Consider the following 12,134-nt stretch of genomic DNA (forward strand, 5'->3'; position numbering starts at 1 on the left):
ATTTTAGTGTGTTACTTTCAATAAAAGTGCAAGCTTTTTTATTGGCTCTAATTATGCAAAAAAATAAAATAAAAAAGATTAAATTTGGAAAAAATACATTTTCGGTATCAGTTTCGGTTAAGTGCATCCCGGATTTTCGGATTCGGTTTCGGTCCAGAATTTTCATTTCGGTGCATCACTAGTTTAGACTCAGGGTTTATGTTTGGGTGTTAGGTTTAAACACTATTTTCTTTTTCCCCATAGACATCAATGGGGCTGTGTTACGGAGCTTTTGTTTCTGTGATCACAGGTGTTAGGCTTTTCTTTGCCGGCTCTCCCCATTGATGTCTACGGGGAAATCATGCACAAGCACGTCAAAGCAGAGCTTGTTTTCGATGTGGTATGGAGCTCAATGCAACCATTTCGCCCGCACAAACCTGCTTTTTTAAAACCTGTAATACCTGCGTTTTAGGGAGATGAAATAACGCAGCTTTTGTGGCAGTCGTTAAAATCCCTATAACGCTCAAAACTTGTAATCTAGCTGTTAATTAATTACATGGACACATAGGAGACATGGTACCCCTATAAAGGGTGTGCTTTTATTTGTATTTTATCAGCTAAGAGTAAGGCTAGCAGCCAAAAAGCGTCTGCTGTCTTGCTTGTCTCCTTACACATGTCAATAGTTTGTTCCACATGTGTATTTGATGTCTTCACATCGTTTTAACTTGCAAAATAAAGAAAAGTTGCACTGCTTGTTGCTTCCGATATCGTGTTTTGTAGCTGCTATCCTGTATAGACTCACATTTATTAAAGACCCAAGTATATCCTCAACAAAGTACTTGGTATTTCAATGTTATATAAATCAGTGTCTAGAGCATATTCTGTTTGGTTTGCTAAAACAACATAGTTGAATGCAATTGCACTAAAACCATTATAGGGAAAGCCACATACTGTAGTTTTAATGTTTAGCTACTCCCCCCTCCCCCTGGAAAATCGCTATAGAGAAATAAATACAATTATTAATGTATGTGTCAGGAGGCAGTAAAGGCATGTCCTTGTATACTTTTCCACAGATGCCCTCCACTAAAAGCAATACATAACCATATAGTCTTTTTGAGATAAACTGAGTGGATTTGGATCTATGAACTATCTCTGCTGCTAAGGAACTTAAAGAATTGAACACTTTATATCAAACCGTTTTCATGCATAAAAATAAATAAAATAAAATTACAATGGCAGCTAAAACATGGTATTTAAGAGAATATCAAACTGTCAGATGTCCCATCCCACACTTAAAGTGATTGTAAAGTTTAATGAATAAGTGCCCGGTATCTAAAACTAATCTTAAAAATAGGGGCATTTTCATTCATTAAACTTTACAATAAAGCTTTTTTTTTTTTTTAAATACCTTTTCTTTATGGAAAACCGACCAGCGACGATCCTCTGCCCACATCTCTTGCTATAGTTAGCACAGTGATGAGGAATCCGGCTTCCTCCAATCATTGTGTGCCTCATGACTAGACTTGTGCAGCTTCGAAAAATTTGTTTCGGTTCGGATCGATTTGAATTTCGGTTCGGATCGATTCAAATTCGGAAGAAATCAAATTAATTTGTTTCGGATTCATTCGGATTCTTTCGTATTCGTGAAAAATTTGGTTCGGTTCGAATCGATTCAGAATTTCGGAATTTCGGTAAGTGTTAGGTGGGATGTGCTGTGTATTACACTAGTATTATGTACTGTATATTAGGTTTAACCCATAGCAGAGTGATAAACCAAATATACTGTACAATACTAGTGTAATACACGGCCATCCAAATCCATCCGAATCTACCGAATAAATTCAAATCGATTCAGATTTATTCGGTAGATTCTGCACTACCGCAATTCAGAAATTCAAATCGATCCAAATCTCCAAATTCGACAAATTCGTCCGAATTTCTATTTGGACCGAACCGAATCGCACATGTCTACTCATGACCTGGACGCCAAACGGGGTACGCAACGATTGGAGGAAGCTAAATTTGTCATCACTGTGCTAGCTGCAACAGGAGCTGCGGGCGGAGGATAGCCGGTCTGTTTTCCATAAAGAAAGATATTTTTAAAAATAAGCTTTGTTGTAAAGTTTAATAAATGAAAGTGCCCCTATTTTGAAGATTAGTTTTAGATACCGGGCACTTATTCATTAAACTTTACAAACAATTTAAAAGTATTTTGCAAAACATTATAGAAATGACATTAAAAGGAAATACATTAACACACCTATGTTCAGTAAAAACAATGCACAATTAAAAAAAAAAAAAACTAAATGAAAATTTGAAAATTGCAGAATATCAACCTTTCATGCATCAATGTTAAATTACCATAAATATGCCAAGGATCAGTGATATCATAAGGTTTTATACAAATATGGATTAGTAAATACTATGGGGTAGATTTAACAGCAGTGGATGCTGCAATCTACCCCCAATGTTTCCATATCGCCGGCGGAAACAAGAGTCGTAAGACCGTTGCTCCTTAACTCGTCCGCCACCTCTAACACGGCGGACAGCAATTATCCCGATCGGATACGATTGAGATGTTTGATACCCCCTGCTAGAGGCAGATTGGCCGCGATTGTGCAGGGGGCGGCATTGCACAAGCATTTCACACGAAATGCTTGCGCAATGATAAATACGCTGGCGGCATTTATCGATCATGTCCGCCCGCACAATAATAAAACGGTTGTACAGTGTCATTTTTCTCATTTAATCTAGTTGTCATGAATATTATGTAAGATGTGACTTCCGCATTATTTAGCTTATTTTAAAAAGATATTGACAAATGGTCACATTTTTATTTATGCATTAGAAATTAAAGGGATATGAAATCCAATTTGTTTTCTTTCATGATTCAGATAGAGCATGCAATTTTAAGCAACTTTCTGATTTAGTCCTAAATTGTAAGCTTAGGAGCCGGACCATTTTTGGTTCAGAACCTGGGTAGTGCTTGCTGATTGGTGGTTAGATTATGTCGAACCAAAAGCGGGCTGGCTCCTAAGCTCCCATTCCCGCTTTTTCAAATGAAGATACCAAGAGAACGAGGAAAAATTGATAATAGGAGTAAATTAGAAGTTGCTTAAAATTGTTGCTGTATCTGAATCTTGATATAAAAAAAATGGGTTTCATATTTGCAAAAGATATGTAGACAAGCACTAATAATAATGCATAATCTAGTCTTACCAGTGGATGTTAAAAAAAATGTTAACCAGAGAATCTTAAAGGGATAGTCTAGTAAAAATTAAACTTTCATAATTCCGATTTTAAGCAACTTTCTAATTTACTCCTATTATGAATGTTTCTTTGTTCTCTTGGTATCTTTATTTGAAAAAGCAAGAATGTATGCTTAGGAGTCAGTCCATTTTAGTTCAGCACCTGATAACCCTTGCTAATTGGTGGCTATATTTATATAATAAGCAAGCACTACCCAGGTGCTTAACCAAAAATGGGCCGACTCTTAAGCTTATATTCAAATAAAGATAACAAGAGAATGAAGAAAAATTGACAATAGGAGTAAATTAGAAAGTTGCTTAAAATTGCATGCTCTATCTGAATCATGAAAGTTTAATTTTGACTAGACTGTCCCTTCAAAACAACCAACATTTTTTAGTGCACCCTAAACTTTTCACTGTTCTGCAGAGAAAATGGTACTAGCTGGGTATGAAGTTGCCAGGTTGGGGCAGTATAATAGGTTGCAAAAGTATATATTTTTTTGCTATTTATAAATGCTACTTAAGCTATCCAAAGCAAACATGAATTGCATAATTTATCTAAATTGATTTATTATAAAATATATTTTGTGCAACAAACATTAAAAAACATGTAGTAGCTCATTTTAGCTTCATGTTGGCCAGTAAAATCCTGGGGAGAGCACTGCTTTTAATGGAGAGCACAGGGAACGCTATTAACGTTCATGTTACAAGTGGGGAGTGAGTTTGCGTGATGCTCGTTAGCGCAATACAAAATACTGCTGTAAAATTCTGTGCTTTAGAAGACCTGTAGTAAACCATTATTGATGATACTTTAGTATAACAAAACACATGAACATTATATGGAAATAAAGAATACATTATGGGGCATATTTATCAAGCTCAGTACTGAGCTTGATGCACCGTGTTTCCGGCGAGCCTTCAGGGTGACAAGAACTGCTGGTGCAATGATAAATGCTTAGAGCGTATGCTGTCAGCATTTATCGATGTGCAGTGGACTTGATCCGCAATATCGGATAATGTCCGCTCGCACAATCATAAATATACAGCTATGATTCTACTTAATGCATTTAAAAAAAGACTTGTTAATGATAAAAGGATTTTTTCAAATAATTCAAAGGATATAGTATACAACAAGGTGCAGGCTGACAAACGGGTCGGATCTGCAATAAAATATTTGACTTTGTAATTTAAGCGCAAAAATAAAAGCGCTGTTGGTTGCACCCAAGCAATCTTACGTACAACTGTACTATTATTTCTGCACTTTATTTGCAACCTAGCTCTAAAGGGTTTTAACAGCATTTAAAATGATAATTTTGCTAGGAAAAAAACAAAACATATGCATTGTTTTGCAGTCCTGGAACACATCCTTTGAAAAAATCTCCTGATATAAATTTCTGTACATATAAAACAATCATTCTGCAGCATATAGAAAGGTGAAAGTTCTGCATTCCATAGAATTAATTCTAGCCCTTTTTCAAATTACATTATATTGCAAATATATATTTTATTCATGCAAAATTTAACATTTTATGGGAAATACATTTTTGAGTTAAATATCCATTTAAGCAAGTATTATTATTATTATTATTATTATTAGCTATTTGTAGAGCTCCAGCAGATTCCACAGCGCTAAGTATAATATAATCTTAAATATATCTTATCCTTTATGCCAGTGTTTCTCAACCGCGGTCCTCAAGTACCCTCAACAGGCCAGGTTTTCATTATAGAGGAACCAGTGCACAGGTGAACTTATAATCAGCTGATCCGTAACCATGGTTACTAAGCTGCTCTCACCCATCAGCTGATTATTTCACCTGTGCACTGGTTCAGCTATAATGAAATCCTGGCCTGTTGGGGGTACTTGAGGGCCGCGGTTGAGAAGCACTGCTTAAAACAACTAAATCCAATTTCTGTGCTTTTGAAAATGTCTGTGAACATTACTCACAGTTTAACATTAATGTTTTCATATCATGAACAGAACTAAATTCGACAGATATAGCTCTACTCACATTTTTTTCGGTTAACAGGATAGATGAAATATTAACTGGATGTTTGGCACCAATGTTCCCTGAAATAATAGAAAAAGTATATATTAGTGTTATAGTGAAACTTTCTATGAGCACAGAGTGATATTTTGTAGGTTTACCCTTACCCAGAAGGACTTACAGAATCATAAGGAGCAAAACCCTTTTCTGAATTTGCCAGAATGAGAATTTGTTGAATTACTATTGGCCAGATTACAAGTGGAGCGCTAATTAACGCTCCCGTTCATGTTGCGCTCGTATTATGAGTTGAAAGTAAACTGTTTTTACTTGCCCGCTAACCCGACAAACGCAAAAAGCCAAACTTACAATATTGTGTGTGCTTTCACAAACTCCCCCATAGAAGTCAATGGAGAAAAATAAGTGGAAACACCCCACTCCTGATCACATATTCTCATGTGCACTAACCTGACATAAAAATATGAATTTTTTTTACAATCTAATGTTCTTCACATAGCAGAATATGTTCTATTTATTCATAAATATTTCTACATATATCTGATGTTTGTTTGGTACAATATATATCTATACCGATATATGTACATGATTATATATAGTTACAGATATATACAGATATATATAGGAATATATATTTAGAAATACTTAGAACATATGTGCAGAAGATTGGAATGTGAAATATTTACAGTAAATACACAGTATCACACTATATTAAATATGATTCTACATGTTTTCATCTACTTAACTGCATATCCATTTTTAGACGTATCTATATGTATTTCAATGTTAAAGCTAATATTTGTTTGTGAATAATTTTATTAGATGGTGTTATTATGTGTGTAACTATAATTTGTAATGTATTGTTATTAGATAGTGTTATTATATGTGTAACTGTAACGTATTGTGTGTAACTGTACTGTGTAATGTATCTTTATTAGACAGTGTTATTATGAGTGTAACTGTACTGTGTAATGTATATTTATTAGATGGTGTTATTATGTGTGTAACTGTACTGTGTAATGTATATTTATTATATGGTGTTATTATAAGTGTAGCTGTACTGTGTAATGTATACTTATTAGATGGTGTTATTATGTGTGTAACTGTACTGTGTAATGTATATTTATTAGATGGTGTTATTATGTGTGTAACTGTACTGTGTAATGTATATTTATTAGATGGTGTTATTATGAGTGTAGCTGTACTGTGTAATGTATATTTATTAGATGGTGTTATTATGAGTGTAACTGTACTGTGTAATGTATATTTATTAGATGGTGTTATTATGTGTGTAACTGTACTGTGTAATGTATATTTATTAGATGGTGTTATTATGTGTGTAACTGTACTGTGTAATGTATATTTATTAGATGGTGTTATTATGTGTGTAACTGTACTGTGTAATGTATATTTATTAGATAGTGTTATTATGTGTGTAACTGTACTATGTAATGTATATTTATTAGACGGTGTTATTATGTGTGTAACTGTACTGTGTAATGTATATTTATTAGATGGTGTTTTTATGTTTGTAACTGTACCATGTAATGTATATTTATTAGACAGAGTTATTATGTGTGTAACTGTACAGTGTAATGTATATTTATTAGATGGTGTTATTATGTGTGTAACTGTACTGTGTAATGTATATTTATTAGACAGTGTTATTATGTGTGCAACTGTACTGTGTAATGTATCTTTATTAGACAGTGTTATTATGTGTGTAACTGTACTGTGTAATGTATATTTATTAGATGGTGTTATTATGTGTGTAACTGTACTGTGTAATGTATATTTATTAGACAGTGTTATTATGTGTGCAACTGTACTGTGTAATGTATATTTATTAGATAGTGTTATTATATGTGTAACTGTACTGTGTAATGTATATTTATTAGATAGTGTTATTATGTGTGTAACTGTACTCTGTAATGTATATTTATTAGATAGTATTATTATGAGTGTAACTGTTCAGTGTAATGTATATTTATTAGACAGTGTTATTATGTGTGTAACTGTACTGTGTAATGTATATTTATTAGATAGTGTTATTATGTGTGTAACTGTACTATGTAATGTATATTTATTAGATGGTGTTATTATGTGTGTAACTGTACTGTGTAATGTATATTTATCAGACAATGTTATTATGTGTGTAACTGTACTGTGTAATGTATATTTATTAGATGGTGTTTTTATGTTTGTAACTGTACCATGTAATGTATATTTATTAGACAGAGTTAATATGTGTGTAATTGTACTACGTAATGTATATTTATTAGATGGTGTTATTATGTGTGTAACTGTACTGTGTAATGTATATTTATTAGATAGTGTTATTATGTGTGTAACTGTACTGTGTAATGTATATTTATTAGATGGTGTTATTATGAGTGTAACTGTACTGTGTAATGTATATTTATTAGATGGTGTTATGTTGAAAAATATGAAGAAAGAGAAGCGCAGCACGCTCTAAGTGTAATCTGTTTGGTAGTTATCAATTATCAAAACCCCCTTCCCTGGGTATTACTCACAGGATGGTTCTGTATGATGTGCGCATCAGGTTGTATACAACCATGGAGTTTGTTCCTCAGATAACCTCCCTCAGTGATGTCTGGAAAGCCTGTCCAACTGGAGAGATTGTTTCACTTTCCCACGGCAGTCCACAATCAAACATGGAAGGGATACCACTCCAGTGTTTAAAGTATAACACGTTTATTGTGAAATAAAATATAAAAACTTACAAATCTATGTCTCTCAGTTCACCCAATAGGTGCCCACAACATCTGAGCCCTGGTAGCCTCCCTGAGACAATAACTTTAAAAACAGAACTTCTGTACGTACGTTTCGTTTCTATGCCAGAAACCTTTTCAAGAGTATGTTCCTTAAACAAATATGCTCCTTATATACCCCCTTACTTGCACAGGTGTCCTGATTTGAATTGATTCAGTTAACCCTGCATACATTTGATGTCATTTTGTCTATAATCAACAAATTTGTATTTTTCAAATATTTCGTTATACATTTGAAGTATACCACTTGTTGTAATAATTAAATCAATACACTATAAAAATCTGTATATGCTTATAAACCAACAAAATCGTAAAACTTTAACTTAAGGTCAAAATACTTAAAGTGTTTAAAATATTTTACCGCAGTCAGAATCAAACTCGCTGCTATTCTGTAATGAAGCCGTTATCTTAACCATTAGACTGCAGCCGCACTTATAAATTATTATTAAATTTATGCAGTAATATAAAATCTTTTTTTAAAAAACTTAATACAAACTAAAATAACATATTTTGTATATATAAAACCTAGATGGATATAATTACAAAATACATAGCTGAGGTTGGGTTCAAACTCGCATCCTGTAGAATGTGAAGCAGCCAACCTTACCATTAGACCACAGCACCCTTACCATTCATTCAATGTTTTTAAGTTTATGTATTATTAAAAAAAACCTACAAAAATATCCAACTATTATTTAAAACACTCTAAAAACTATTCCTGAGATTATTTATAATATAATTTAATGATCTATTTATCACAGTCTTGTGTATTACCAGGGGTACATTATATAACTAGACTCTATTATATTAGAAATGCTTGTATATCTAAGTCCACATTAAGTCCTTTTGGTTGAAGACAGTCTAACTTTTTTATCCAGTAAGTTTCTCTCTGTCTAAGTTTAAGTAATATTTTTCTTTTTGTTCTTCCTATATAAAACAGATTACACTTGTTTATTATAACCTTTTTCTTCTAAAGGACGCGAGTTTGAACCCAACCTCAGCTATGTATTTTGTAATTATATCCAGCTAGGTTTTATATATACAAAATATGTTATTTTAGTTTGTATTAAGTTTTTTTTAAAAAAGATTTTATATTACTGCATAAATTTAATAATAATTTACAAGTGCGGCTGCAGTCTAATGGTTAAGATAACGGCTTCATTACAGAATAGAAGCGAGTTCGATTCTGACTGCGGCAAAATATTTCAAACACTTTAAGTATTTTGACCTTAAGTTAAAGTTTTACGATTTTGTTGGTTTATAAGCATATACAGATTTTAATAGTGTATTGATTTAATTATTACAACAAGTGGTATACTTCAAATGTATAACGAAATATTTGAAAAATACAAATTTGTTGATTATAGACAAAATGACATCAAATGTATGCAGGGTTAACTGAATCAATTCAAATCAGGACACCTGTGCAAGTAAGGGGGTATATAAGGAGCATATTTGTTTAAGGAACATACTCTTGAAAAGGTTTCTGGCATAGAAACGAAACGTACGTACAGAAGTTCTGTTTTTAAAGTTATTGTCTCAGGGAGGCTACCAGGGCTCAGATGTTGTGGGCACCTATTGGGTGAGCTGAGAGACATAGATTTGTACGTTTTTATATTTTATTTCACAATAAACGTGTTATACTTTAAACACTGGAGTGGTATCCCTTCCATGTTTGATTGTGGACTGCCGTGGGAAAGTGAAACAATCTCTCCAGTTGGACAGGCTTTCCAGACATCACTGAGGGAGGTTATCTGAGGAACAAACTCCATGGTTGTATACAACCTGATGCGCACATCATACAGAACCATCCTGTGAGTAATACCCAGGGAAGGGGGTTTTAATAATTGATAACTACCAAACAGATTACACTTAGAGCGTGCTGCGCTTCTCTTTGATGGGACTGTGCTGAGAAGCTGCAACATAAGACACAATGAATAAAAGGGATATAGAGGACCATCACGATTACCTGTTTTCCAACATTACAATTTTGATTAAAGGGACATTTTTCTGAACATTCATGAATATTTATAAACTTCTAAGTTGAGAAGCAGTGTGTGGAAAATAGTATTGTTTAATGTATTTGTTACTATAATTTGTTGGTTCTTAATTTGTAGTTTTTATTGGGTGGTAGCGCATTATTTGCTTTCTATATTTTTTTATATGGTGTTATGAGTGTAACTGTACTGTGTAATGTATAATTATTAGCCAGTGTTATTATGTGTGTAACTGTACTGTGTAATGTATATTTATTAGATAGTGTTATTATGTGTGTAACTGTACTGTGTAATGTATATTTATTAGATGGTGTTATTATGTGTGTAACTGTACTGTGTAATGTATATTTATTAGATGGTCTTATTATGTGTGTAACTGTACTGTGTAATGTATATTTATTAGATAGTGTTATTATGTGTGTAACTGTACTGTGTAATGTATATTTATTAGATAGTGTTATTATGTATGTAACTGTACTGTGTAATGTATATTTATTAGATAGTGTTATTATGTGTGTAACTGTACTGTGTAATGTATATTTATTAGATAGTGTTATTATGTGTGTAACTGTACTGTATAATTTATATTTATTAGATGGTGTTATTATGTGTGTAACTGTACTGTGTAATGTATATTTATTAGATGGTGTTATTATGTGTGTAACTGTACTGTGTAATGTATATTTATTAGATGGTGTTATTATGTGTGTAACTGTACTGTGTAATGTATATTTATTAGATAGTGTTATTATGTGTGTAACTGTACTGTGTAATGTATATTTATTAGATAGTGTTATTATGTGTGTAACTGTACTGTGTAATGTATATTTATTAGATAGTGTTATTATGTGTGTAACTGTACTGTGTAATGTATATTTATTAGATAGTGTTATTATGTGTGTAACTGTACTGTGTAATGTATATTTATTAGATGGTGTTATTATGAGTGTAACTGTACTGTGTAATGTATATTTATTAGATAGTGTTATTATGTGTGTAACTGTACTGTGTAATGTATATTTATTAGATGGTGTTATTATGTGTGTAACTGTACCATGTAATGTATATTTATTAGATAGTGTTATTATGTGTGTAACTGTACAGTGTAATGTATCTTTATTAGACAGTGTTATTATGTGTGTAATTGTACTGTGTAATGTATATTTATTAGATGGTGTTATTATGTGTGTAACTGTACCATGTAATGTATATTTATTAGATAGTGTTATTATGTGTGTAACTGTACTGTGTAATGTATATTTATTAGATAGTGTTATTATGTGTGTAACTGTACTGTGTAATGTATATTTATTAGATAGTGTTATTATGTGTGTAACTGTACTGTGTAATGTATATTTATTAGATAGTGTTATTATGTGTGTAACTGTACTGTGTAATGTATATTTATTAGATAGTGTTATTATGTGTGTAACTGTACTATGTAATGTATATTTATTAGATAGTGTTATTATGTGTGTAACTGTACTATGTAATGTATATTTATTAGATGGTGTTATTATGTGTGTAATTGTACTGTGTAATGTATATTTATTAGATGGTGTTATTATGTGTGTAACTGTACCATGTAATGTATATTTATTAGATGGTGTTATTATGTGTGTAACTGTACTGTGTAATGAATATTTATTAGATAGTGTTATTATGTGTGTAACTGTACTGTGTAATGTATATTTATTAGATAGTGTTATTATGTGTGTAACTGTACTGTGTAATGTATATTTATTAGATAGTGTTATTATGTGTGTAACTGTACTGTGTAATGTATATTTATTAGATGGTGTTATTATGTGTGTAACTGTACTATGTAATGTATATTTATTAGATAGTGTTATTATGTGTGTAACTGTACTGTGTAATGTATATTTATTAGATGGTGTTATGTGTGTAACTGTACTGTGTAATGTATATTTATTAGATAGTGTTATGTGTGTAACTGTAATGTGTAATGTATATTTATAAAATGGTGTTATTATGTGTGTAACTGTACTGTGTAATGTATATTTATTAGATAGTGTTATGTGTGTAACTGTACTGTGTAATGTATATTTATTAGATGGTGTTATTATGAGTTAACTGTACTGTGTAATGTATATTTAT

General features: G+C 31.9%; 1 protein-coding gene across 1 annotated transcript in view; it reads right to left on the bottom strand.

Annotated features, from left to right (window-relative positions):
• ADGRD2 (adhesion G protein-coupled receptor D2) overlaps positions 1-12,134 on the bottom strand; it is a 677,900-nt gene that overhangs the window by 223,815 nt on the left and 441,951 nt on the right. The window contains exon 21 of the mRNA XM_053695488.1: positions 5,237-5,295. Coding sequence (XP_053551463.1) covers positions 5,237-5,295 — 59 coding nt within the window. The remainder of the gene's footprint in view (positions 1-5,236; positions 5,296-12,134) is intronic.

Source organism: Bombina bombina, chromosome 12, assembly GCF_027579735.1.
Source record: "Bombina bombina isolate aBomBom1 chromosome 12, aBomBom1.pri, whole genome shotgun sequence".
NCBI lineage: Eukaryota > Metazoa > Chordata > Amphibia > Anura > Bombinatoridae > Bombina > Bombina bombina.